The following is a 27,977-nucleotide window of genomic DNA, read 5'->3' on the forward strand; positions in this document are numbered from 1 at the left end:
TCACCTGTTCTCAAAACATGTGTTTAATACATAGCAAACTCCGTATGTATAAATATTGTGATAATTAGTACAGAGAGTTAGGGTCTAAAAATTATTTTTCTTCCCCCCCCCCGGAAAATAATAGTACAGTCCACTTGCTCCTCCCCTAGGCACGTTTCTTTTTGCGCACGCGTAGTTTGAGTCGCATGGTGCTTGCGGTGCTGAGGTAGTTTTGAGTCGGTGTCGGAACGCCGCGGCCGCCCGTCTCGGCAGATAGAACGTGGGCGAGGTACGAAGATGCTGGTCTCCAAGGAGGTTCCCTGGCGGCGCCTCCGGGGCATTTCGTTCGGGATGTACTCGGCCGAGGAGCTCCGGTAAGAGGCTTGGTGGTGGACGTTGCCGGTTCCCGGGCTAAGCGGACCTGGGGAACTACGGCTCCCGGCAGGCTGTGCGCGCCGCTGTCCTCCGGGGCAGACTTAGGCTCCGCGCGTGGCCTCCTGGGAGCGGCAGTTCGGCGGCCTTGGGGGTGGGGGGGGCTGTGCGGCCGGCGCGGACCGCTCTACGTGGGCTCAGAGCTAGCCAGCCGCGTGGGCTGTGGTCGGATTGACCCGGCTGGACAACTTACCAGACATCTCTCCCTCGGGGACAGCTAGCCGGCGAAGTGGCTGGATCTGGATCTGTCCGCCTGCCTCAGTTTCCTCATCTGTGAAATGGGCATAGATACAGACCCTCGTTCCCAGGATGGCTGTGAGGAAAGCGGGCACCTCGCAAACCCTAGAGCTTTCTATCGATTGGAAATAGTTATTCTAGAGAAATAAAAAATGCCAGTTACCCGCAGCTGGACACCCCGATGGGAAGTTCCCAGCCAGGGCTCCCCTCGACTCTGCCTTGTCCTTTCCCTCCCCACTTAGCGTCCAGTGCATCCGGCAGTAATCACCGGCCCTGGGCACGTCCGTGCAAGCTTCCCACGCGTGTCCTGGAATACGTCCCATGAAGTGCGCAGAGGGTCAGGGCGGCGTCATGGGAGTAGCCCTCACCTCCAAACTGACCCTTTCTGCGGGCCCGGACTCAGTTTCCTCATCTGTAAAGGGCCGAATGATGCCTGCAGGGCCAGACTCAGGGGTTGTGGCAGAGCCGGGCCGCCTCTGTCTCCCCATCAGAGCGCGGTGATGGTTATTGAGACTCTCCTGGGTCCTGAGGCGTGATTCCAGCAGGGGCCAAGTCAGGGTTTGACCCTTTTCTCCCGAGAGTGGCACCAGCGTTCTTAGCCCTGTGTCATTCCTAAAACGCACATCAACAAGGAGTATGCATTGGCAGAGGGTTTTAAAAACGAGGACCCTAGAGAAGGGTCTGTTTTAGATGATGCCATTTGTGAATTGTCTCTTTTGAAGTGATGATTGATGGATCGTAGGCTGAGGGCTCTTCTGACCCCTTCCAGGCCGCCCTCCCTCATTTCACAGCTGAAGAAGCATGATGCCAAGTGACAGGTCAGTCTGGTCCTCACAGGGAGTAAGTGCCAGAGCTGGGATTCTGAGCCCCTGGCCTCTGGCTCTCAACGTGGCTGGCACGCTTTGCTCTCATCAACAACATCGCAACAGCCCCACCTTCAAGGTGGGGGTCAGGCCCAGGGAATGCAGACTAAAGGTCAGCCTCTGCAAATGGCATTTACAGGAAAATGGGGAGGAGAGAGATGTGTATGAAAAATGATTGCGGGTGTCACTTCCTGCCCACAATTAATAATGTTCCCTTTGCAACTTTGGCCTACGTTTGAGTGTGTTGAATTGAATGATGCTATTTATAAAGCAAAGTCTAAATCACCTACCATCTGTAAAAAAAAACAACAAAATTCACAGGGTTGTTGCAGAATGCAAAATCTTGAAAACCCCATTTCCTTATTAGCGGTTATTATTACTGTTGTACAGAGGGGAGGAAATACTCCCTACGAGCTTGCATTCTACCTGTGGGCCCATGTCCATAGAGAGAAAAGGGTGGGGGGGAGACAGAGAGGAAGGGAGAGGCCTTGGAAGAGGCCCCCACGCTTGTGTGTTGAGGCTACAGTAATGATAGGGATGAGGGATGGAGGTAGGGATGGGAAGAGTCTGGAGTCATAAAGGGGAGTGGTGAAAAAGGAGGCTGGAAGTATGCATAGGAGGCCCTTCCTACCAGGCCCAGGAGGGTTTTAATCTGTAGGCAGCAGAGCACCCTTGGAAGCTTTTGAGCAGGGGCATGGCCTGGTCAGAGGCAGATTATTTTAGCATAGTTTGCTGGCCTTGGGGCTTGCTCTGTTTAAAATCACCATGCATTGGAATCTCGGCAAAGCAAAGAATGATGTCTTAATCTGCTATAAACTGGGAACATCATAGATTTATGGCTGTAGCACTGGAAGGGACTTCAGAAGCCATTTAGTATGCATCCTACTGTCTTTTTGCAGTTGAGGAAACTGAGGCCCAGAGGTGGTAAATGGCCTGCCCCAAGTTAGAAGGTAGTCTAGGTAAAATTTGAACTCAGGTCCTCCTAACCCAATACTCTTTTCCCAGTTCTACCATCCTGAGTTATATTCTTGGTATCCTTCCCAGCAGCTAACATGTGGGATATGGAAAATAAATAGTGGTGGAATGAATGACAGCTGCCGATTTTGTAATTTGTATGTTATGATTTTCCTTAAAATGAGGCATGGAGGGGGCTAAGAGTAGGCCCTTACAGATGGTCTACTAACTTACACAATGTAACGATTAATTAAGTTCATTCTGTATTTTAAATAATACATAGAACATCTTTCACGTCTGACCTGGAAAATGTTGGTCTTTCCTTTCCCTTCAGGAAACTGAGTGTCAAATCCATCACAAACCCTTGCTATGTGGACAGCGTGGGGAACCCCTCAGTGAACGGCCTGTATGATTTATCCCTGGGACCAGCAGACTCCAAAGAAGCTTGTTCTACCTGTGTACAGGACTTTAGCAGCTGCCCTGGGCACCTGGGCCACATCGAGCTCCCCTTGCTTGTCTACAATCCCCTGTTTTTTGATGTATGTATGTCCAGCTCTGCTCTCAGGCTTTACAGGGCAGGCCATCAACGGAACAGTAGACTTGGCTGAGCACTAAAGCCTTTTGGGCTAAAGGATCCTTTAGAATGGGTCAGATCCTCAGTGGAGTAAAAGTTCCCTGGGGTTTTTGTCCATAACGGAACTGATTCTCATCCATTTCCAGCTCTTGGTCAGTTTGTTTGAATCCATTCACTTGGGAAAAATAGCATTGAAGATGTCTTGGGCAGTTTTTGTTCAGAGGCCTTCCTCCTCTGTGGAAGGAGCAGTCCGAGCAGAGGAGGGGAGCAGACTGTGCTGACCCCGTTCTCTCCCATTTCCTCCCAGTAGAATGTAGGGTCCTGGGGCAGGACTGCCTGTCCTGCCTTGTCCCCTCACTGCCTGGCACATAGAAGGTCCTTGGCAAATGCTCATTGAATGGTTCCATCTTAAATTTCTGATACCCCGTAAAGTGTGTTTCGTCCTTGGTAACTTCCATGATTTTATTCAGCTGCCAAATGGAGGGCAAGAGCTGTAGTTGGAGAAGTGGCTGGCATTCTCTGTTTGCTGGCTTTGCCTTTCCCTGTTGTTGCTGATGGTCTGCTTGCTGTCATTGGCGTGGAGGGAGGCTTCTGTTGTGTTTTGGCACAAAGCACACTGGGAACACCCTCATTGGATTTTCCTTTTTTTGAAGTTTGCTCTTCTTGGGGCGTTGGCCTCAGAAGGCTGTTGAGGGCAGGCCTTGAAGCCCGTAGGCCCTGATTTCAAGTTGACTCTGGTCCAGTAACTGAACCTTTTAGTGTTCTAGGTCTCTCTTGAAGATTAAGTTGTAGAGAAGGTGCTATTCTGCATCCGTTGAGGGAGTCTCCTCACTGGGAGTTCCCTACATGCCAGTGAAATCACAGATCCAGTCCCTTTCCACCTGGATCCTGTCCTAGTAATGTTGATGTAGCACTTTAAGGTTTGCCAAGAGTTAGATGCACATTATCTCATTTGGTCTTCATGGTTACCCTGGGAGGTAATTAGTGGGTACCATTATTATCCCTGTGTTACAGATGAGGGAACTGAGGCAAACAAGCTAGGTGACTGTCCTAGGGTCACACAGTATCTAAGTCTCAGTCAAGGGTCAGTCAGGTGTCCCTTTGCAGCCAAATCTTGGTCATCATTGGGTATAATACTGTTGTGGCTCTTTGGTTTTCACTCTGACGCCATCAGGAGACATCTGAGCATGGTGAAAGGTGTGCTGGATTTAAAGTAAGAGGAGAGTAGTCAGAACCCTCTTTCTGGCCCTTGTGTGATCTCATCTGTAAGAAGAGAAGATGGGACACAAGGAGGTACCTCGAATGTACCCTCGCACTGAGGAAGTGATCTGCTCTTTGCTTTAAAAATTCATCTTTTTTTTTTTTTGAGAGGGGATGGCAGGGCAGTTGAGGTTAAGTGACTTGCCCAAGGTCACACAGCTAGTAATTGTTAAGTGTCTGAATCCAGATTTGAACTCAGGTCCTCCTGACTCTAGGGACGGTGCTCTACTCATTGCACCACCTAGTTGCCCCAAAATTAATCTCTTTTGATTCTGTATCCCACTGATCCCACCCACCCCATACCCTACCCATACTTTGTAGTAAAAGACAAAATAAAAGGAGGTCATTCATCAGAGCAGCCAGAATCTCCACCAAGGTCTGACATGCAGGCTGTGCTGTGCACCCAGAGTCCCCCAGCTCCTTTCTGGCATGAGAAGGTGTCTCCTCTTCTCTTTGGAGACAGGCATGGTCATGGTAATAATTCAGTATTCAGTCTGGCAAACCCAGACATGTGTGTCTAGCATCTGCTAACCCTTTAGTGTTGTCTGTGGACCCATTAACACAGTATTCTTCTCTCTTCAGAAACTCTTCCTGTTGATCCGGGGCTCTTGTCTAAACTGCCACCTGCTAACCTGTCCCCGGCCTGTGGTTCACCTGCTCTACTGCCAACTGCGGGTCCTTGAAGTTGGGGCCCTTCAGGGAATCTATGAACTTGAGAGTACCTTGAACAGGGTAGGTGTCGTGTGGCTGTCACAGAAGTCAGAGGAAAATCCCAGGCTAGAGAAGGAGCAGGGACTGCAGGGGAAACTTTGGGGAAAGGGAGAGGGATTGGGTCTGGAGGAAAGTAGGAATGTGTGTTGTGTCCCACCCTTGTGTTTGCCAATCTGTCAATAAAGGATAGTTCAGCTTTCAGTGAGAAGTGACTCATGGGTATGTGAACACCAGACCACCAAAGTAGAACAAAGACTCTTCCTGCTTTCATTTTGTTTCCTATTGAGACTTTGAAATATTGACTGTTCACGTCCCAACCAATGCTTCAAAGAAGACTAAGGGAGGCTGTGGGTCTTTTCACTTTATGGTTAGACCTTTGGATTCATAGAATAAGCCTGTGAGGCTTTCTCTTCATCCCTTCTTCAGACACTAGAGACAGGGCTAGTCCAGAGCCCTTGACGTTTTTCTGCCCTTCTTAGTCTGGGACATGTGGGTTTGACGCATCTGTGCTCATTCATGGTATAAAAGGTCATTCTTGTGAGCATCTGTGCTGCCCTGGTCCAGAGGGACCAAGGAAAAGCATGCTGAGTGGTTCCTCTAGAAGGCTCGTGGAGTAGTAGAAAGGGCCCTGTCACGGGGGCCAGGAGGGTCACTAGTCTTCATTTTATTTTTCAGTTTCTAGAAGAAAACCCTAATGCTTCCATCCCTGAGATTCAGGAAGAATTAGAACAGCACACTCGGGCCATCCTGGAAAACAACCTGCTGGGAGCCCAGGGCTCACAGGTGAGCCTCAGCCCCGTGTGGGGCCTGGCCCTCCAGACCCGCCCCACCACGCAGGAGGTCCTCAGAAAGGGCTCTTTCTGACAGCCTTGTTCATGTGTTACAGGTGAAGAATGTTTGTGAGAGTAAGAGCAGGCTGATTGCCCACTTCTGGAAGGCACACATGTCTTCTAAGAGATGCCCCCACTGCAAGTAAGTGGCCTGGCAGCTGGGCTGTCTGCACAATTGTAAGTCTCTTCATTGCCCAACATTGAAGGTGCTCTCCTTTTTTCTCCCCAGAGCTGGGAAGTCAATGGTTCGGAAGGAGCACAACAGCAAACTGACCGTCATCTACCCGGCTGTGGTTCACAAAAAGGCCAGTGGGGAAGAGGACAAGGACAAGAAGACGGCAGGTCAGGTGTCTGGCTGCTCTGACAGGGGCAGGGGCTTCATCTCCCCTGACGGAGCTTTTGTTTGGACAGTTTCACATTTGCAGACTTTTAAGACGAGCCCCAGGTATCCCTGAGCTGGCAGTAAGCATCAGTCTTGTTGATGCTCCCCAGTGATGGAAAATTCTCTGTTTAATCGGTTTTATTTTGGGATGACTCTAAGCATTAGCAAAATGTTCAGGAGTCAGGAGACCATGCAGCGTTTGTGGGCCTTGTACAAGGGGCTGCATGCCAGTGGTGGCAGCGGCTGCTGCTGCTGGCCTGTTTCAGGAGCGCTCTCTCAGCCCTAGAACATGAGGAGGGCGGGTATGGGGAGACAGTGGAGGCCCAGACAGGTTCTCGCTCTCCATAGTGCTCACCCCGCCAGGAAGGGTTGGAGGTCGTGTTCAAATTGAAGATTCCTTTCTCCTTTCACTCCTCCCTGCTGTCTAGTGGGAGCACATCGAATGTGTCTGGGGGTTCAGCTCCCTGTTATCTCCTCTGTCTCCTCTTCGTTGCTGGCCAGAACCATCCCCCTCCACCCCAAATCCATGCTTGTCATCTGTGTGCTGCACTTGCTGCCCCCCGCCTCCCCCCATAGAGGGTGAGTGAGTGCCCTCTTCCCAGAGTGGGGCACATGGTGTGCAGCTCTGTGAACCTGATAACCAGGGTGATGTTGGGGCTTTTCCAAATACCATCCAGTGACAGAGGGGCTTGGCTCTGGGGTTAGAAGACCTGGGTTCAGATCCTGCCTCCACTGCTTATCCAGGTTACCTCACCTTCTTCATCTGTAAAACGAGGGAATGAGCCTGAAGACCATGGAGAGGCCTGTGCCGGCTCTGGATCTAGGATCAGAAGAGAGAAGTGTCAGAGAGCTTTGCCGGCCTTAAATTTCGCTCTAGATACTTGCTCTTAGTTTGTGTGTTGTCTTCCCTCTTCACTGGCTTCTTGGCAGTGTTCAGAGTCCTGTATCACAGATGCCTTTCCTTACACATTTCCACCCATTCTCCTTCCTCCTTTGCACTGTTTCTGGCCAGAGTATGAAAGACTATCCCTCATAGTTTTGAGAATCTCTGAAATGAATGAAGGTAACGTCCTCTACCTGAGGAACCTTAAGTTCTGTGCGCTCTCTTGCTAGTTTCTTTAACGGTGACCATTGCTGTCCTCCACTGAGATCTGCCCCTCATGTTCAATTGCCCTGAGCTGGACATTTCAGAATCTCTTGGTTTGTGGGGGTTTTTGTTTGTATGTTTGTTTTTTGTGGAGAAGTGGTGGGGTGGACAGAATGTGAACCTCTGGGGTGAAATCCCAGCTCAGACACATCCTGGGTCAGTGACCCCAGCCAAGTCGCCTTTTAGGACCCTAGGCTATAAGACAGTACATTATTCCTAGGTCCAGGATGAGATTTCATGGCAGAGGGTAAGAGAATGATCATGAGGTGGGAAGGCTGTAGGATCAGCTTCTTAAATCATGGGGCAATGTTACCTGCATGGGGGGGACTGCCAAAATCAGTGGAACCATAGTCTGAACCCCCTACTCTACCTCTCTCCCCCAAAGTGTGCATGAGCATGTGCATGTGTAAGATCTAACACCCAACACTGAAGCCTATGAATGCCACCGTCCCCATCAGCATAGTCTCAGGCCATGGGGTGGATTTCACAGGTCTCCAGACACAGGAAACTTTAACTGTGCCCTAGTTTGTCCTGCTGTTCCTGGTCTGTGAGTGGGGTGACTGACCTCACTTCCCAGAGGCCCCGTATGTGCCTGCAGAGCCCTCCCTGTCCTAAAAAAGATGGTTAAGCAGAATAAAGACCTGTGGGCCAATGTCTGATCATGAAATCGCCTTTTATCTGTATAGACTCTGCACTAGACTTCTGTGGAGAAGAACAAATAAAGAGAGCCTTCATTAAGCAGTCGTTATGTGCCAAGCATCATAGTGAGCATGAGGGATACAGATGGCAAAGTCAGACCATCCCTGCTCCCAGGGACATCACATTCTGTTGGGGCAGCGACACAGGGAAGGTTTCAGATACAGGTTGGATGGTTGTTAGTGTTCAGGGGCAAAGATGGTGGTGATGTCTGTTTACTGATAAACTGTCAGTTTATGAGGTTGAACTGTTTGACAGTGCCAAGGACTTTGGTGCCAGGAGGAGGGAAGCATGCCTTGCTGCCAGGAGGATGGGTGGGCATTTCTCTGGAAGCCACATCCTGGCATATCCCATCTGAAACTGGGAAGACATTAACATGGAAGAATAAGGGGCAAGAGAAAGCACTTGTTTCCTTATAAAGAAAACAATGGGAAATGCGGTTAAAGCCAGATGTTTAGTGCAGATTGATTTGCAGTATCTGTATACCATGGGCAAAGGAACCATAGGCGCCATCCTTTTTGAGTTGGAGGACCCCTTGTTAGTTTTCCTGTTAGTATCTCTTGGTTGAAGTGACGTGACAGGAGGCTATGTAGTAGTGTGTGCTAGGCTATGATCTCTGCAAGGGTAGAGGCAGCTCCCAGGCTGAAGAGATCACAAATCCTTTTGCATATTTGTGTGATATGTATGAAATGAGATCTGTTTAGTCTACAGAAGGTGTGTTTGCTTTGTATCGTCTTGAGTCATTTAATGAGATGGACACCTTGGGAATCGCCCAGTGGCCCTCAGCTGGGGCGCCACTGTTGGAGTGTGTTTGGAAGGACTAAACCTGTGGACGGCCCAGTGGCATGTGTGTGCTTGAGACAAGGAGGGAGGTGCTGTACTTAGAGAGAAAGGTAAGGGCTTGTCATCCCTAGGCCTCCTTGCACTGATTTTATTGTCTGTTTTTGGTTTTCTCTTTCCAGTCCCAGAAACTGATGAAGCCCATTTGGGGAGAAGGGGCTACTTTACCCCCAGCATTGCCCGAGAACATGTCTTGGCCCTGTGGGAAAATGAAGGTAACGTCCTCTACCTGAGGAACCTTAAGTTCTGTGTGCTCTCTTGCTCGCTTCTTTACCGGCGACCATTGCTGTCCTCTACTGAGGTCTGGCCCTCATGTTGAATCACCCCGAGCTGGACATTTACACAGTGATTATGTTTCTGACAAGTTGAATGCCATGCCCTTGAGGAACATGCTGTTTGAAACTGTTTTGTACTCAGTGATTTTCTCTAGCTGCCTAAGTGATTCCTTGTACGAGTTGGGGTAAGTAGCATCTTTGGTTATTTCCATCCTCTGCCTGCGGTCTAGTCAGAACCAGCCAAAGCAGCTGGCTCACTGTGTTCTGGGAGGCTGTGCTCTCAATAGTACCTCGGGGTTTCTCTAGCTCCATGAGAGGTGCTTTTCTTACAACATCACTCTGAGGTAAAGTTTGTGCAAGCAGCATTATCCCCATTTCATTGATGGGAAAACCAAGGCCTGCAGAAGTTAAATATTTGACTTGTCTATGAAATAACCAGTAAGGGTCAGAGCTGGGATTGGAACTCAGTAGCTGCTCTTCCCATTACTCTGGGAAAAGTGCTTAGAGATGAATTATTAGCAGTTGACTATTAAAGATGTAGAAAAAGAAAACATTTATATATATCTATATCTATGTCTATATATATATATATATATATCTATATATAGAGAGAGATATATAGATATACTTAGCTTGCATGATATAACATTGTCCTTACCAAGTCATTTGTCAGTGCTGCTATTAATATCTGTTTACCAAACTTCTTTGAAACTATAAAACCCTTAAGGGGCGGCTAGGTGGCGCAGTGAATAGAGCACCGGCCTTGGAGTCAGGAGGACCTGAGTTCAAATCCAGCCTCAGATACTTAACACAAAAACTAGCTGTGTGACCTTGGGCAAGTCACTTAACCCCAACTGCCCTCCAGGAAAAAAAAGACAAAAGAAACTATAAAACCCTGCTATACTCTGTTATTTGGCTTATCTTCTATTCTTCTGTGCCTCCTTAACAGAATTTCTCTTAACATGCTTTTGTAGAACTAGTGAATGAATGAGACCAATATGGAAGCAAAGAAAAAGCAGACAAAAGAGAGATAAAGGCCTTTTAATTGGCAGTTCAGAGTGAGAGCATTGACTTTAGACTGAGAGAATTCCTGAATTCAAATCCTAGCTGTCACTGTGTTACCTTGGGCAAGTCACTTCCAGTCTCTGGGCCTCAGTTTCCTCATTTTATTTTATTTTTTGCTTTTTGGAGGGCAATTGGGTTAAGTGACTCGCCCAAGGTCACACAGCTAGTTTTTGTGTTAAATGTCTGAGGCTGGATTTGAACTCAAGTCCTCCTGAATCCAGGGCCGATGCTGTAGTCACTGTGCTAGCTAGCCACCCCAAGTTTCCTCATTTTAAAGTAAGAATTGGACTAGGTGACACATAAGGTCATGTCCAGCTCTCAGTATCACTTAAGGCAGAAGTCGTACACAAAAGATCACTTAATTGAATAGGACATTTCCAGTTTTAAACAGACCTCCAGTATTTTGCCCTTTGATCATTAGACTTCCAGTTTAAAGCTCTGGTTCACATTACATCAGACAGACTCTTTTAGGATTCCAGAATATTAAATGGGTTTTGGGTCCTGTCAAAGAATTTTCTACATTTGTTGAAATAGTTTTGTGGTTTTAATATCTTGTTTATGTTGCTCATGTTAATCCTGATGTGGAACTATTCTTGTTTTTCTCATATGAATCCAACTTGGTTATAGTGAATTATTCTCTGACTATATTGCTGTAGTCTTCTTGTGATGGTTTTACTTAAAATTTTCACATCAGTACTAATGAGTATGATTGGACTATAGCTTTCTTTTTCTATTTTGTCTCTTCCTTGTTTGGGTAGCAGAACCCAAAAAGTTTTGGTAAATGCTTTCATTCTCTTGGAGAATAATTTTTGTGGCATAGACATTACTTGCTCTTTAATTGTCTAATGGAATTCACTTATAAATTTCTCTGGTCTGAGTTTTTTTTTTTAATTTGGCACTTTATGGTTTATTTGGTTTTTTCTGAAGTTGATATAAAATCTTCATTATTTTATTAGTTTTAGAATTTTTTTCATTTTTTGTGGACTACTTATCAGCTACTTTCGAATTCTTAGTTTTTGTTACTGTATAAATTTGAAAGTCCTCTATTCCACTGAATGACCGTATTTTCCCCTGAAACATGATACTCAGTTTTGCTGGGTAGGTGATTCTTGGTTTTAAATCCCAGCTCCTTTGACCTCCGGAATATCATATTCCAAGCCCTTTGATCCCACAGTGTAGAAGCTGCCAGATTCTGGGTAATCCTGATTGTGTTTCCACAATATTCAAATTGTTTCTTCCTGGCTGCTTGTAATATTGTCTCCTTAATCTGGGAATTCCGGAACCTGGCTATAATATTCCTAGGAGTTTTCTTTTTGGGATTTTTTTCAGGAGGTGATCGGTTGATTCTTTCAACCTCTATTTTGCCCTCTGGTTCTAAAACATCAGGGAAGTTTTCTTTGAGAACTTCCTGGAGGATGATTTTTAGGTTCTTACTTTGATCATGGCTTTCAGGCAGTCCAATAATTTTTAAATTCTCTCTCCTGGATCTATTTTCCAGGTCAGTGGTTTTTCCCTTGAGATATTTCACATTGCCTTCTATTCTTTCATTTGTTTGGATCTGTTTAACAGCATCTTGATTTCTCATAAAGTCATTAGCTTCCAGTTGTTCCAATCTAATTCTGAAGCAATGATTCTCCTCAATGAGCTTTTGAGATTCTTTTTCCAAATGGCAAATTCGGATTTTTAAGAAATTCTTCTCCTCGTTGCCTTTTTGATCCTCTCTTGCCAATTGAGTTAGTTTATTTTTTAAGGTTTTATTTTCCTCAGTCAGGCTGTTGACTCTCATTTTGTAATTTTCTTGTATCGTTTCAATTTCTCTTCCCAATTTTTCCTCCACTTATCTTATTTGCTTCTTGAGGTCCTCTATCGCCTGTGACCAGCTTGTATTTTCCTTTGAAGCTTTTGGTGCAGGAGTTCTGACTTCACTGTCTTCCTCCTGTTTCATGCTTTGCTCCTTTTTGTCCTCAAAATAGGAGTCTAATGTTGGAATCTTCTGTCTGCTTTGTTTCCTTTGCCTGGTCATGTTGCCCCTCAGTGACTTGACCCCCGGGCTTTTTGCCACAGTAGGACTCTGCCACCAGATGGGAGCTTTTGTCCCAAATGCTGGGGTTTTCTCAGCTGCTGGAGGTATTAGATGGGTGCCCTCTCTGAGGCCTCCACACGCTCTGGCAAGCTGGACACACACTCCAGGACCTCCACCCTAGACTGCAATCCAGATCCAAGCAGGTTAAAGCAAGAGTGATTACCCCTCAGACTGGTGCTTGGTCCCCCTACACTCTGCAGGCCAGGAGCTGAAGCTGCCACGTGGTGCTGGCTGGCTGTGCCAGCGTCTCAGCGGCTTCTCGCCTTGGGGGCAAAAGCCACTTACTCCCACTTACTGGGTCCCAAAGTCCACACTGCACTGACCTCTCACTTTGTCCTTGACATCTATGTGTTGATAAATCAGGAAATGGCCACAGCTGTTGCTGACCTGGCCCTCCCTGGGGCTAAAACCTTCAGCTCATGGGTGCCTGGGCTGGACTCCCAGAGCTCTGCGCTGGCCGATTCCTGCCAGGCTGTCCTCAGTGGGAGGTTAGCTTCTCTGTCATTTTGTGGGTTCTGCAGCTCCAAAGTTTGTTCAGAGTCCCCTTCTTACATGGTTTGGGGAAGGTGGAAGCCGGGGCCCCGCAGAGGTCCTGCTTCTACTCCGCCATCTTGGTTCCGTCCCTACTATATTAATTTGTATTGTAGTTTCTGATAGTTCTTTTTATTTCCTCTTGTTATAAATTCATATTGATGATTTGATGTAGACACCTTTCCTTATGTTACAGCAGGGAGGTTAAGTGTGTGGCCGTTAAGCTCATTTACCACCAAGAGTCTCCTTCCTCACTGGGCTCCTGTGTAGAGATTACTGAACGGTTCTTTTCATTTTGCTGCTTGTCTGTTTGCTGTACCAAGTTTACTTGCTTTCAATCACAGGTTTCTTTCTGAACTACCTTTTCTCGGGATTAGAGGATACTGGCCCAGAGTCCAAGTTCAATCCACACATCTTCTTTTTGGATCTGGTAGTGGTGCCACCTTCCAGGTAACAGCTAATGACAGGACAGCTTGGAAGGAGAATTGAATGATACCCTCTCACTTGGAAGGAGGGATGATGGATGATTCAGCAAGTCAGCAGGGAGTTAGAATAAAGGATTCTTCCCCTCTGGACTCGGTTACTGTGGGGGTGGGGGAGGGCTCTGCAGGTGAGTTGCTTTTTCAGTAACAAAGTGAGAGGGAAGTTTCTGCTTTTCTTCCTTGGTGTGCTAACCCTTGTGTCGCATTGTAGGTATCGCCCAGTCAACCGCCTGGGCGACCAGATGTATACCAACGGCCAGACTGTGAACTTGCAGGCTGTTTTGAAGGATGTGGTGCTGATCCGAAAGCTCCTGGCTCTGATGGCCCAAGAGCAGGCCCTGCCGAGTGAGGTGATGGAAGTGACGGGAAAGGAGATCCAGAATGGCTCCCCAGAGGTACTGTGACAACGCCTGTGTTCAAGACTAACCCAGGGCTTGGCCAGTGAACATTCGGGACAAAAAAGTTCATTGTGCAGTGAGAAAGATGTTGGGGCCTTCTCTGGAACTGACCTGAATTTTGCTTGTTCCTCTCTTTGAGGACCTTTGCCTAAGAGTTGAGCCTAGTGTTAGACGATGTGGCTGCAGTTCCAGTCTTGCTATTTCACTTGGACTGATGTTTACGGAGCATCTGTGCAGGGTGAGGGCCAGCTGTGTTGTCTTGGGTAAGGCAAGTCCCGTTCTGCTCAGCTTAGAGAATCAGGGTTTAGGCTAGATTCTCCTGGAAAATTTCTTCTAGCTCTGCATCCCATAATGACCCAGTGTGTGGATTATTGGGTCCATTTTAAATCCATGTTGTCCCCGACCCTGGGGCTGGGGTACTTCTTTGCCCTGCATGAGCTCAGGGAGAGTACCAACCAACTTTTCCTTTGGAAAAAAGCAAAAATGCTTCCTGGCATCTTTTGTTTTTATATCACCTTCATTCCCAGATAGAGTCTGCCTCACTTTCCCTACCTAGGAAGTCTTCTCTTATAGCAAAGAATGAAAAAAGAAGACACACAAAAGCAGCCCCCGCACTAAGTCTGACAGTGTAGACAGTGTCCCTGGGTGGGAGGGAGGGAGGCTCCAGGGCGTTGCCTGCCATTTTATTTTAATAATTAAGAATTTCTTTCCTGAGTTCAGTAGAAATTAGCTATTCAGAAATCTATTTACCGTCGATCATACAATCAAGGATTTTGCATTGCATGAGAATAAAATAATACTAATCGCAACTAACATTTATATAACAGGTGAAAGTCTGAAACTTGTTTATATTCACTATCATTTGGTCTATTGGGGTCATCTTGTCTAACCCCTTCATTTCACAAAGGAAAGGACAGCCCGCCCAGGCCCTCAATTTTTTTTTTTATTTCAACAGCTTTCTAACAGTCGTTTTCTCATAATGTAAATCAACATGGTATGGTGAAAAATCATCACTCCACTGGACATTTGGTTACTTGTGTTTTAATCCTGACCTTCCTCCCTCTCCATCCTTTGTCTCTCCCTTCCCTCCTTCCCATTTGCCAATCAAAAAACACTGGGCTAGGTCCTAGGTTCAGCTAAAACACCGTCCTTGCCATAGCAGATGGTTTCCTTAGTTTCTGTGGCCACAATTCAGATTCTCTTCTGGAGGCCAAAGGTCTCTCAGGAGGATCAAATGATATCAGTTTAATTTTTTTCTTTAAAAAAATTAAGCTCTTAACATCTCTCAGCAAACACAAATGTTCACATGAACCAGAGAAAGATTGTGAAAGTACACAAAACCAAACTTGGGTCTTTTGTAGATTTTTAATTTTAAAATTTTAAGTTAGTATTAACTCTTACCAAGGTAGTAGCATCTGGGTGGGTGGGTCCCCTTGGAGCATGCTTTCTGTTTGTCATTTTGTTATTTACGCTGTGTCCATTTATGCTGCCATAGCAACTGAAGTTTGGAGCTGGAAGGAGCTTTAGAGGCCATCGAGTCCAAACTTATAATTTTACAAATTAGGAAACTGAGGCCCAAGGGTGGAGGAGGATGCGAAGTGACTCGCCCAAGGTCACACAATTAGTAAGCAATAGGACTGAGATGTGAATCAAGGCCTTTGAGTCTGGAGTCAGTGATTTTTTTCCACCATACCCTTGTTCTTTGGGTTCTGATGTTTTCCTCTGTTCTGCATCATTTCATACAAGTTTTCCCATGTTTCTGGGTATTCTTGTACCGTGTTTCCCTGATAACAAGACACTGTCTTATTATTTTTTTGGACAGAAAAACACCAGAGGACTTATTTTCAGGGGAGGGCTTATTTTAATGAACATTGACAGCAATTTTAATAAACAGGTAAATGTGAACAAAAAAATGTACCTTTATTCAATAATGAATTCAATAAAGAACAGGATGACGCGCTCACTGCTGCAGCTCTGATTGGATGCAGCTCGGAGCGCGGCGTGCGTTTCACCCGGGGCGGGGGGGCGGTGCATACAGAGGGTACCATAATGTAGCGTGTAGCGCAGGGGATCACTTTCACTACAGTAGCAATCTCAATAGGGCTTATTTTGGGGGGAGGGCTTATTTTAGAGGAATCTTACACAGTAAGGGGAGGGCTTATTTTTGGGATAGGTCTTATTATCGGGGAAACACGGTAGATCATTTCTTATGCTATAACCCTATTCCATTTCATTCAGCACTTGTTCCCCAAATATTATACATCTGTGCTATTTCCACTGCATGTCTGTGATAAATAGTACTGCTAGGGAATTTTTTGCATGTGTTGATCTTTTTCCCTCCCCAATAACATTGTTAGGAGTATGGTCACGGTGGTAGTTGGCCTCATCTATAAAATTAGGGGCTGGGTTAGACTAGGAATTTGATTAGTCTAGGTCCCTTCAGCAGTCTGGAGAAGCCTACAGACCCTTTTTCAGACTTAAAAAAAACCTCTTAGTTGAAGGAAATGCTGAATTTCAGTTAGAAGTTAGTGAAAATAAAGATGCAATTTTTTTTTGAAATTTTAATTTATTTGTTTACTTTTAGTTTACCGTGGTGGCATGCAATCTGATGTAGGTTCTACAAATATCTTCGCATTAACCATTAGTCAAGTTGTAAAAAATAATTATAATCAGTGGAATGAACAGTAAGAAGAAGGAATGAAACAAAACACAAAAGAGAGAGAGTAGGTAGTTTGCTTTGGTCTGCATTCAGACTCTGTAGTTCTTTCTCCGTATATGGATACCCATTTCCATCAAGTCTTTTGGAGTTGTCTTCTAACCTTGCATTTCTGAGAGGAGCCTGGTCTATCAAAGTTAGTCATCACAAATATGATGTGTCTGTAATTGTGTACAAAGTTCTCCTGGTTCTGCTCTCTTCACTCAGCATCAGTTTATATAAGTCTCTCCAGGTTGTTATGAAGTCTGTCTGCCCCTCATTTCTTATAGCACAATAGTATTCCATTACATTCATATACCACAGCTTGTTCAGCCATTCCCCAATTGATGGGCATCCCCTTGATTTCCAATTCTTTGCCACCACAAAAAACTGCTATAAATATTTTTGTACATACAGGACCTTTTCCCACTTCTATGATCTCTTTGAGATACAGCCCTAGAAGTGGTATTGCTGAATCAAAGGGTATGCACTTTTTATATAGCCCTTTAGGCATAGTTCCAGATCATTCTCCAGAATGGTTGGATCAGTTCACAACTCTACCAGGAAATCATTAGTGTTCCAATTTTTCCACATCCTCTCCAGCATTTGTCATTTTCCTGTTTTGTCATCTTAGCCAATCTGACTCGTGAGATGTGGTACCTCAGAGTTATTTTGATTTGCATTTCTCTAATCAGTAGTGATTTAGAGCATTTTTTCATATGCTTATAGACATCTTTAATTTCTTCCTCTGAAAACTGCCTGTTCATATCCTTTGACCATTACCAGTTGGGGAATGGCTTGTAGTCTTATAGATTTGACTCAGTTCTCTGTATATTTTAGAAATGGGGCATTTATCAGAGACACTGGTTGTAAAAATTCTTTCACAATTTTCCACTTCCCTCCTAATTTTGGTTACATTGGCTTTATTTGTACAAATGCTTTCCAATTTAATGGAATCAAAATTATCCAGTTTGCATTTCATAACGCTCTCTACCTCTTGTTTGGACATAAATTCTTCCCTTCTCCATAAATCTGACAGGTAAACTATTCCTTGCTCTCCCGTATTGCTTACAGTATCAGCTAAAGATGCAATTCTTGATATCTAAAGTTTATTTCATTTTTTTGCCATCCAAGTTCACAGGCCCCCTTGAATGTATCCATTGACTCTCACAGCAGGGAAGGTCTGTGGAACCAATTAAGAACTCTCAGATTTGGTGATCCTTGAGATTCCTTTTAGTAGCGATGTTCTCTTGTTCTACAAGCAGTAGCAAAATTGGTACCATATTTCGGTGAACCTTTCAAGTGTTCTTGAAGGATTTTAATTATTATGGCGCCAGCTTACCACTAGGTGGAGCCCATTGTTTTGTGGCCTCCTAGAGCCTTTGGGGATGTGAGGTCCGTTGAGTACCTTGCCCCAGAGGGATGCCTCGGCCCATCCGCAGGCCTTGGTTGAGCGTGGGCCAGGCCTTGGCTGCTGCTGTCAGGGGACACGTAGCACATTCTGCTTTGGAGATAACAGTGGGGTTTTTTTGGTTGTTGTTTTGTTTTTGTTTTTGCCTTTTTGGAGGGTAATTGGAGTTAAGTGACTTGCCTGAGGGTCACATGGCTGGGGTTTTGTGTGTGTGTTAAGTGTCTGAGGCCGGATTTGAACTCAGGGCCTCCTGACTCCAGGGCCGGTGCTCTATTCACTGCACCACCCGGCCACCCCGACAGGGGTTTTTTATAACACACACCCACTGTTCCAGGTCCAGTCCTTTAGGCCAAGCAGAACAAGCCTGTTCTAGTTCCTCAGGGGCAGCCTCTGTAATTCTTGAAGCTGAGCCTAACCCTCCTCCTTTCTATCACTCAGGCTGCTCCTGGTGCCAGCTGCCCTGCTTTGAACGGACTAACGTCCTTCCCGTAATGTGACTCCCACAACAGAGCAGAGTTCTCTAGATGTGGTTTCCCAGCACAGATGGCAGCCAGGCCATCCCTTCTCTGGTTTGTGGCCTTGGGGAAGGCAGCCTGGCTTAGGGGAAAGAGGGCTGGGTGTGGAATGAGGACGCCCTGACATTAGCTGCCTGAGGGGCCTGGAGCTAGGCCTTTGCTCTAAGCCTGAGCAGGCCCTCTGATGGGCTGTGTTCTGCCTTGGTGGAGGGCGTTCCTACCCTGGTCCTTGGCCTAGTGGTGTGAAGATCATGTGAGGCTTTGGGGGTTGGTTGTCACCTCTCACTTTTGACTCACTGAGTTTGAAGTCTGATCAGTCTGTTAAATGCCAGCTGTTGTCCTGCAGCACCTCCTTCATTCTGTCTTTTGTAAATGTGAGTCTTTATGTCTGCTGTTTAATTGCATCTTGGAATCTGCCTGTTGTTCTGGGCTCTCAGATTTCTGGGTCCCTGTTTCCATTAGCAAATGAGTTTGCTATCCCCCTCAGCCTTAGGTTCAAAAGACTTGATAAGCTTTCCATCTGTGCCTTTATCTGGGTCACTAGTGACACAGGGACTGAGAGCTCTGGGCTCTTTGAGGTGGACGTGCATCTGCTAATCTTGACTCATTGGATCTGGTCATTTGACCATCTCATGCCATCTTCCTTAGCCTGTGTCTCTCCATCTTACCCAGAGGAATAGCCTGCAAGACTTTCTCTAGAGCCTCTCTGATAAACATATTCTGTTGCTTTTTCTTGGTGTTCCTGTAATTGCTGGGCCTGAAGTCAGGAGTCCTTAGTTCAAATCCAGCCTCAGGCACTTCCTAGATGTGTGTGTGATTCTTGGAAAGTCACTTAACCTCTATCTGCCTCAAGTTTTTTCAACTGTAAAGTGGTTATAGTAGTAGCACCTACTTCCCAAGGTTGTTGTGAGGATCAAATAAGAGACATAAAGCACTTAACCAAGTGGCTGGCACATAGTAGGAGTCTGACCCTCCTTGTGATCACCCTTTATTTTTCTAATTGCTCATAAATCAGTACTTTAATATTTATGTAACATAATTTTGCCTTGAAGTGAAATCAAGGTCATTGGATTACACTTTGAGTAATTCCCTTCATCCCCCCCCCCCTTTTTTTTTGCTTTTTGGAGGGCAGTTGGGGTTAAGTGACTTGCCCAAGGTCATACAGCTAGTTTTTGTGTTAAGTGTCTGAGGCTGGATTTGAACTCAGATTCTCCTGCCTCCAGGGCCTGTGCTGTATTCACCTAGCCGCCCCCTTCATTCCCCTTTTTGAAAATTTTATATTTGTCCATCTCTGGTCTGTCAGCATTTCTCTGTGATTTTTTTTAGAGGTCATAACGATGTTTCAGCTTTCACATCTGTTTCTAATTCTTTCAAGCTGAGGACTTGAAATCATTGAGGATGGCAACTAGGGTGCATTCTCACGAACCTAAATTAATTCCCTGTTAATCCATCTCATTCTGGCTTTCCCTGTCTGAAGATCATTCCCTTTGGTAGGGAAAACAGAAGCAAAAGAGGATACTGTTTGTGTAACATCCAAAGTTTCCCCAGTGAAGTCCTTCTCATTTGGCCAAAGTCTGGTGAGACATCCTTTTAGAACGATACTTAAAAAAAGGTCAAACCCTCCTTCCTTAATGTCAGTTAGATGAGGCGCTACATCTCCCCAGCCCAGCAATGAGCAAAGCCCTTGACAAGCCCAGGTGTCCCTGCCCACGATGAACATTTTAATGACGTGGCAGTGACGGGCACAGGGGGCATTGAGGAAGATTCTCCAGCACAGGCTGCCCTGTGGTCTTGTCCTTCCTCTGTCTCCTCACTGGCAAGGGCAGAGCCCACTTTTTACCCGAGGTTCTTTCTGTTCTTCAGTAACTGCCCCCGCCCCCATCTCAGGTCCATCGGTGACGGGGTTAGGGTGCAGTCTTGTTGCTGTTGCCTGTCACTGGATGACGCCTCATTTTGCCTGTTTTGCTCCCCTTACTATTAAGGTTCTTAGCACCTTCACTAACCTGATACTCCCCCCACCCCCACATCCCTTCCCTTTTATACAGAGAAATGGTGCCCTTGTGTACTGGATTCAAGTGCTGCCTCTACTATATATGGGCTGTGGGACCCTGGACAAGTCACTTAACCTCTGTAAATTATCTGCATTGGTAGAAGGAATTCTCCTGGGATCTCCCAGTACTCATAGACTTATAGGTCCTATCCAAAAAACAAATGGCATGCTAACATTACTCCTGGCAGATAGGAGATTTTCAAAGCTTTCCTGTTGCCTCCTCCCTTTCTTCCCCTACAGAGCCCATTGAGACTCTCCCCAACGAGGCAGGAGGTGCTTAGTGAATATTTGCTGATTGTGTGAATAACGGGGAGCATTCTTTCACTTGCTGCTGAGATGTCTAGGTCTCCATTAACTAGGCCCTGGCTTTTGCCTTCCACTGTGCCTCAGATCCTGAGGGATCGTCTCCCCCCATATTTCATCGAGTAACGCTGCTGACCAGCAGCCCAGCTCCTTGTCCTCAGCATCACTAGGTGGTGCTGGAGGGCGGCATAGGGTTGAACTGTCTGAAGGGGATGAAGCCCTGGTCTCACACAGCAGCTTCCTTGCCTGGCATGGGCTTCGACACCATGTAGACCAGACCTCGGTGTCTCCCACAGAATTCATGTTACTGCTTGCCACCCTTTTCTTTAAGCAAGAGGAAGATAGGTGATTACATCTGTGTTGGACTGGTACAGTTTTTGTACTTATTCTATCACAAAAGCTTGGTTGTGGGGCCTAACCTTGGGACTGGATGCCAGATTTGGAGCCGAAGGGGCCTCACAGATCACCTTGTCTGGTTACTTCAGTGACCTGTCCAAGGTCACACAATGGCATGTGGCAGAGATGGGATGATAGTCGTAAAATTAATAGACTAGGAAGATCTTCCCCAGCCATTAATAGGCCTAACACATGGAGTCTGAGTCACATGGAGCTCAGTGTGGGAGGAGCTTGCCCAAGGAAGGGGGAAGGGGAGAGAGAGAGAGAGAAAAGTGAGCCGGGAATGGGCAGAGGGAGGAATTTGTCTAGGGGAACTTGTTTTTGTGGGGAGGCCTAAGAGAAAGAGGGTTTAAGATGTCAGCACTTCCTGGGTGAGTGATAAGTGCCTTGTTAAATCTTAGCTCCTGGTATCCTAATGATGTCCCAAATAAATATTTTGGTTTGGCTTTGAGGAAGAGAGCTTCTTATATTTTGTGAGTCTACCCTGGAAATACGCATGCGTATTCATAGAGGCTGCTATGGGTATTCTACCGGCCTTACGACAGTTCTCTCCCCGTCTTCTAAAGACAAGTGGCCCTTTCCTGCCTTAAGACCCACCTTTGTGTTTGCTCCCTTAGAGACTTCCTTTCTGCGTGTCCTTATGTTTCCTCCTAGATCGAAGCTTTCTCTAATTTACCAGGTTTGGGCCAGAATCATTCTTTTTTTCCAGGCTGCCTGCCTTTGTCTTGTGCTTGATCAGGTTGGTGAGTGCAAAGCTTCTTTTTTAGGTCAGTCATTTCTAGATAGCCCCTCCCTCCCCCCACAGAGCCTTCCCTTGTCTCTAGTAAAAAGCGCTTGAGAAAAATCAGCTGATACTGGAGCCACATCTGAGCATATTTGTAGAGAGCTTCAAGGTTGCAAAATGCTTTCCAAATAGGATCTCATTTGATCCTTGCAACAACACTTCGAGGCAGGTGCTGTTATCACCCCCTTTCATAGAAAATGGAACCCAACAGAGGGTAAGTGACTCGCCCAAGGTCAGATAGACAACATTCATTAAGTGCCTACTGTGTACTAGACACATGAGAAGCATTGAGGATACACAAGCAAGCTAAACCAAAGCAAATAAAACCAGCCCTGTTCACAGTCTTAATGACTCCCAGGTCACAGAGCTAGTAAGCTGCTGAGGCAGGATTTGAACTCAAAGTATTTTTTAAAATTATTTTTATTTTGTTAAATATTTCCTAATTACATGTAAAAAATTTTTTTAACAAAAATTATAAAAAATTTTGAGTTCCAGGGCAGCTAGGTGGCGCAGTGATTAGAGTACTAGCCCTGGAGTTAGGAGGACCTGAGTTCAAAAGTGACCTCAGACACTTAACCCTTACTAGCTATGTGACCTTGGGCAAGTCACTTAACCCCAATTGCCCTGCCTTACCTTCTCAAAAAAAAAGGAAAAAAATTTTTATTTCCAAATTCTCTTCCTCCTTAGTCCCTCCCACCCTTGAAAAAGCAATTTCATGTTGATCATACATATGAAGTCATGCAAACCGTTGCTATGTTAGCCATATCGCAAAAGGAAACACAAACAAAATAAAAATAAAGTAAAAAAAATATGCTTCAATTTGCATTCAGAGTTCATTAATTCTCTCTGGAGATTTTTTCATCATGAATCTATTGTAACTGTCTTGGATCATTTTGATTAGAATAGATAGAATAAACTTTCACAGTTTATCATCCTTAAAATACGGATGTTACTGTGTAATAGTCTGGCTCTGCTCATTTCACTTTGCATCAGTTCATATAAGTCTTCTCAGGTTTTTCTGAAACTATCCTTCTTGTCATTTCTTATAGCACAATAGTATTCCCTCATTTTCATGTGCCACAATTTGTTCAGCCATTCCCCAAAGAATGGGCATCACTTCAATTTCCAGTTCTTTGCCACCATAAAAAGAATTGCTATCAATATTTTTGCACAGATAAGTCTTTCCCTTTTCTATGATCTCTTTGGGACATAAACCTAGTAGTATTACTGCTAGATCAAAGGGTTTGCACAGTTTTATAAACCAGTTCCAAATTGTTCTCTAGAATGTTGAGCCTATTTTTACAACTCTACCAACAATTCATTAGTGTCCCAGTTTTTTCAAATCCCTTCCATCATTTGTCATTTTCCTTTTCTGCCTATTTGATAGATGTGAGGTGGTATATCTGAATTGTTTTAAATTGGATTTCTCTAGTCAGTGGTGATTTAGAGCATTTTTCATGTGACTGTAGCTATTATTTCTTCTGAAAACTGCCTGTTCATATCCTTTAACCATATATTAACTGGGGAATGGTTCTTATTTTTATAAATTTGGCTCAGTTCTTTATATATTTGAGAAATGAAGTCTTTACCAGAAAACTTGCTGTGAAAATGTTTTCAGAGTTTTCTGCTTTCCTCCTAATTTTGGTTGCAGAGTTTTGTTTGTACACAGAACCTTCTAATTTCATGTAATCAAAATTATCTTCAGTCAGGCTGTTGACTCACTTTTCTTGGTTTTCTTGCATCATTCTCATTTCCCAATTTTTCCTCCATTTTGACTTGGTTTGTAACCAGTTCATATTTTCCTTGGGAGTGTTTGATGCAGGAGTTCTGACTTTGTTGTCTTTCTCCCTTTCCAGGCTTTGATCCTTTTTGTCCCCAAAAAGGAATCTGTGGTAGGATTGCATTTCCCCTGCTTGCTCATGTTGCCAGTCAGGTACTTGACTTTTGAACTCTTTGCCATGATAGAACTCTGCTTTCAGAATGGAGAGAGCTCTGTCCCAGATAGCTGGGGTTTTCACGGCTCCTGGAGCAATTAGGAGGGTGACCTCTCTGCAGCCCCCACAAGCCTGGCATCTGCTGGCCACACACCCCAGGACCTCCACCCAAGACCACAATCCAGATCCAAGCAGGTCAAAGCAAGAGCGATTACCCTCTGAATGGTCACTTGGTCCCCCTACAATCTGCAGGCCAGGGGCTTCTGAGGCAGCCATGGGGCAGTAGTTGGGACCCCCTCTTCACTCCAGCAGAGTTCACAACTGACCTTCCTTGCTCTTCGGCGTTTATGGGTTGAGAAGTCTGTAAATCGCCACAGCTCTTGGTGATTCACTCTCCTAAAGTCTGCTCCAGCCCTGGTTGCGGCTGCCCTGGGGCCAAAACCACACAGCTTACAGCGGGGCTGGGCTCAGCTCCCAGCTTGGGTGTGCTAGACCCTTCCTGCCGGCCTGCCAGGCTGCCTTCAGCGGAGATTTGTTTCTCTCTGTCACTTTGTGGGTTCTGTAGCTCTAAAGTTTGTTTAGAGTCATTTTTTACACGTATTGGTAGATGTAGAAGCTGGAGCCGCTGGGAAGTCCTGTTTCTACTCTGCCATCTTGGCTCTGCCCTTTGTAACCAAATTAACTGTTTTACTTCCCATAACGCTCTCTTTCTCATGTTTGATCACTAACTCTTCCCTTATACATAAATCTGACAGGTACATTTTTACATGCTCCCCTAATGTATTTATAAACCCTTTACATCTAAATCATTTATCCATTTTGACCTTATCTTGGTATATGTTGTGAGGTATTGGGCTATACCTAGTTTTTGTCGAACTGTTTTCCAGTTATCTTAGCAATTTTTGTAAAAAAATGAGTTCAAGCTTGAGTCTTTTGACTTTATCAAACACTAAATTACTATGGTCTTTTATTACTATGTATTATGGACCTAATCTATTCCACTGATCCCCCACTCCGTTTCTTAGCCAGTATCAGATTGTTTTAATGATTACCACTTTAAAATACAGTTTGAGATTTGTTATAGCTAGGTCACTTTCCTTCACATTTTGTTTTCCATTAATTCCCTGGCTATTCTTGGCCTTTTTTACTTCCAGATTAATTTTGTTGTTATTTTTTCTAGCTCTGTAAAACAATTTTTTGTTAATTTGATTGATACGACACTAAATAATTTAATTTAGGTAGAATTGTCATTTTTATTATATTGACTCAGCCTACCTGTGAGTGATTAAAATTTTTCCATTTGTTCAGATCTGACTTTATTTGTTTGAAAAGTCTTCTGTAATCATGTTCATATAGTTCCTGGGTTTGTCTAGGCAGGTAGACTCCCAAATTTTTTATATTATCTACAGTTACTTTAAATGGAATCTCTCTATCTCTTGCTGTTGAGCTTTGTTGGTAATATAGAAATGCTGATGATTTGTGTAGATTTATTTTACATCCTGTGACTTTGCTAAAATTGTTTTAATTATATCAACTGGTTACTTAGTTGTTCTCTAAGATTCTCTAAGTATACCATCGTATTGTTCGCAAAGAGTGAGAGTTTAGTTTCCTCGTTACCTTTTCTAATTCACTTTCTTTTAGTGAAATAATACCGAATAATACTGAAAGAATAATAACAGTGGTGATAGTGGGCATCCTTGTTCTACCCCTGCTCTTAATGGGAAGGCTTCTAGCTTATCCCCTTGCGGATAATGCTTGCTGATGGTTTTAGATAGACACCACTTCCCATCTTAAGGGAAGTTCAATTCATTCCTCTACTTTCTAGTGTTTTTAATAGGAATGGGTATTGTATTTCGACAGAAGCTTTTTTCTGCTTCTCTTAAGATAATCATATGACTTTAGTTGGTTTTGTTATTGATGTGGTCAGTTATGCCGATTTCCTAATATTAAACCAGCCCTGCATTCCTGGTATAAATCTCACTTGGTCATCATGTATGAGCTTTGTGATACATTGCTATCATCTCTTTGCTTATATATTATTTTAAATTTTTGCATCAATATTCATTAGGGAAATTGGTCTATAGTTTTCTTTCTCTATTTTTGCTTTTTTGTCCGTCCTGGTATTAGCACCATATTTAAGTCATAAAAAGAATTTGGTAGAACTCCTTTTTCACTTATTTTTCTAATAGTTTATATAGTATTGGAATTAATTGTTCTTTAAATGCTTGGTAAAATTTACTTGTGAATCCAGCTGGTCCTGGAGATTTTTTTCTGAGAGAACTTATTGAGTGAGGGCTTGTTCAGTTTCTTTTTCCAAGATGGTGTCATTTAAGTATTCTATTTCCTTTTCTGTTAATCTGGGCAATTTGTATTTTTGTAAGTATTCATCCATTTCACTTAGATTGTCAAATTTATTGGCATATAATTGGGCAAAATAGCTCCTAGTAATTGTTTTAATTTCATCTTCATTGGTTGGGAATTCACCCTTTTCGTTTTTGATACTGATAATTTAGTTTTCTTTCTTTAAAAAAAAAAACCAAATTAACCAGTGGTTTTTCTGTTTTTTTTTTCTTCATAAAATCTGCTCCAACTTTTATTTATTAGTTAAGTGGTTTTTTGCTTTCAATTTATTAATTTCTTTTAGTTTTCAGGGTTTCCAACTTAGTGTTTAATTGGGGATTTTTCATCTGTTCTTTTTCTAGTATTTTTTTAGCTGTATGCCCAATTCATCAATCTCCTCTTTCTCTGTTTTATTGATGTAACTTAGAGTACTAAGTACTGCTTTGGCTGCATCCCATAAATTTTGGTATGTTGTCTCATTGTTGTCATTCTCTTTAATGAAATTATTGATCGTTTCTGTGATTTGTTCTTTGACCTACTCAGTCTTTATGATTAGATTATTTAGTTTCCAATTAATTTTTAATCTATATTTCCACAGCCTTTTATTGAATATACTTTTTATTGCACTATGGTCTGAAAAGGATGCATATAATATTTCTGCTTTTCTGCATTTGGTTGTGTGGTTTTTATGTTGTAACGTGGTCAGTTTTTGTGAAGGTGCCATGTAGAGTTGAATAAAAGGTATATTCCTTTCTGTTCCCATTCAGTTTTCTCCTGAAGTCTGTCATATCTCACTTTTCTAAAATTCTGCTCATCTCCCAGCTTCACTTTAATGTTAGGAGGCTGGAACAGTCTGGGCTATGCTGTGGCTCTTGGTATGTGGGGGAAGGTGGGGCCAGGTCCTCTGACTTAGGGGCTCAGGCTTGTGGTCCCACCTGTTGTCTTTGATGTTCCCCCCAGGAGGCAGAGTCTACTGTTCCAATGGACCGCTCCTTTCTTGCCATGATACCAGGCCAGTCTCTCACAGAAAAACTTTATGGCATTTGGATCCGCCTCCAGAGCCATGTCAATATTGTGTTTGACAGTGATATGGACAAGCTGATGATAGAGAAGTACCCTGGCATCCGGCAGGTGAGTGGCAGCTCTTCTCCCCCACCTCAAGGCAGGAGGAGGAGCCCACCTAGGACCAGCTACAGTGAGGCAGCTGCCCGGTTCTCATTCGCTTCCTTTGTTTCCTTTACCACAAAAGATCCTGGAGAAGAAGGAAGGCTTGTTTCGGAAGCACATGATGGGGAAGCGTGTTGACTATGCCGCTCGCTCAGTCATCTGCCCGGACATGTACATTAACACCAATGAAATTGGGATCCCCATGGTGAGTCAAGGGGGCTGCTACAAGCCAGGGGTGGGAGTCGTTTGCAGAGGGTCTGGGACGGCGGACCTCAGTAGGCCGTGGAAGTCCGAGTGTCTGCCCACTTCCGTGCAGGGGGTCTGTATCCAAGGACTTTTTGGCCAGTTATGACAGAGACGTCCCTCTTAGCTCCTCCTCGGTCACAGCCCACTCACCATCTCCCAGAAGGGTGACTTCCCTGTGCGTGTGGCGGCCTGTCCCGCGTCACCTCTGAGGGATGGTGTGCAGACTTGGCAGTCAGGTCTCCTGGTGTGCTGCTAGCCCTTCCTCTCCTTGTGGCCTGGGCAGGGCCCTCTCCCTCTGAGCCCTTCTCGTCCATGAAGTGGGACGATTACACTCAGACGAGATTGTGGTTGTGAGAAGCTTTGCAAGCATCAGTGCTCTTGATAAATACCAGTTATC

At 44.7% G+C, this 27,977-nt stretch overlaps 1 protein-coding gene across 1 annotated transcript in view; it reads left to right on the forward strand.

Moving 5' to 3' along the window:
- Nucleotides 1–104: 104 nt before the first annotated feature.
- Nucleotides 105–27,977, forward strand: part of POLR1A (RNA polymerase I subunit A) — an 84,055-nt gene continuing 56,182 nt past the window's right edge. The window contains exons 1-11 of the mRNA XM_069101069.1: nt 105–353; nt 2,800–3,004; nt 4,882–5,031; nt 5,686–5,793; nt 5,897–5,982; nt 6,070–6,182; nt 9,028–9,120; nt 13,204–13,309; nt 13,553–13,736; nt 27,128–27,298; nt 27,417–27,539. Of these exons, the coding sequence (XP_068957170.1) occupies nt 277–353; nt 2,800–3,004; nt 4,882–5,031; nt 5,686–5,793; nt 5,897–5,982; nt 6,070–6,182; nt 9,028–9,120; nt 13,204–13,309; nt 13,553–13,736; nt 27,128–27,298; nt 27,417–27,539 (1,416 nt within the window). The 5' untranslated portion in view covers nt 105–276. The remainder of the gene's footprint in view (nt 354–2,799; nt 3,005–4,881; nt 5,032–5,685; nt 5,794–5,896; nt 5,983–6,069; nt 6,183–9,027; nt 9,121–13,203; nt 13,310–13,552; nt 13,737–27,127; nt 27,299–27,416; nt 27,540–27,977) is intronic.

Source organism: Petaurus breviceps, unplaced genomic scaffold, assembly GCF_028583685.1.
Source record: "Petaurus breviceps papuanus isolate PSGF00001 unplaced genomic scaffold, PetGlider_PUasm1.0 446, whole genome shotgun sequence".
Lineage (NCBI taxonomy): Eukaryota > Metazoa > Chordata > Mammalia > Diprotodontia > Petauridae > Petaurus > Petaurus breviceps.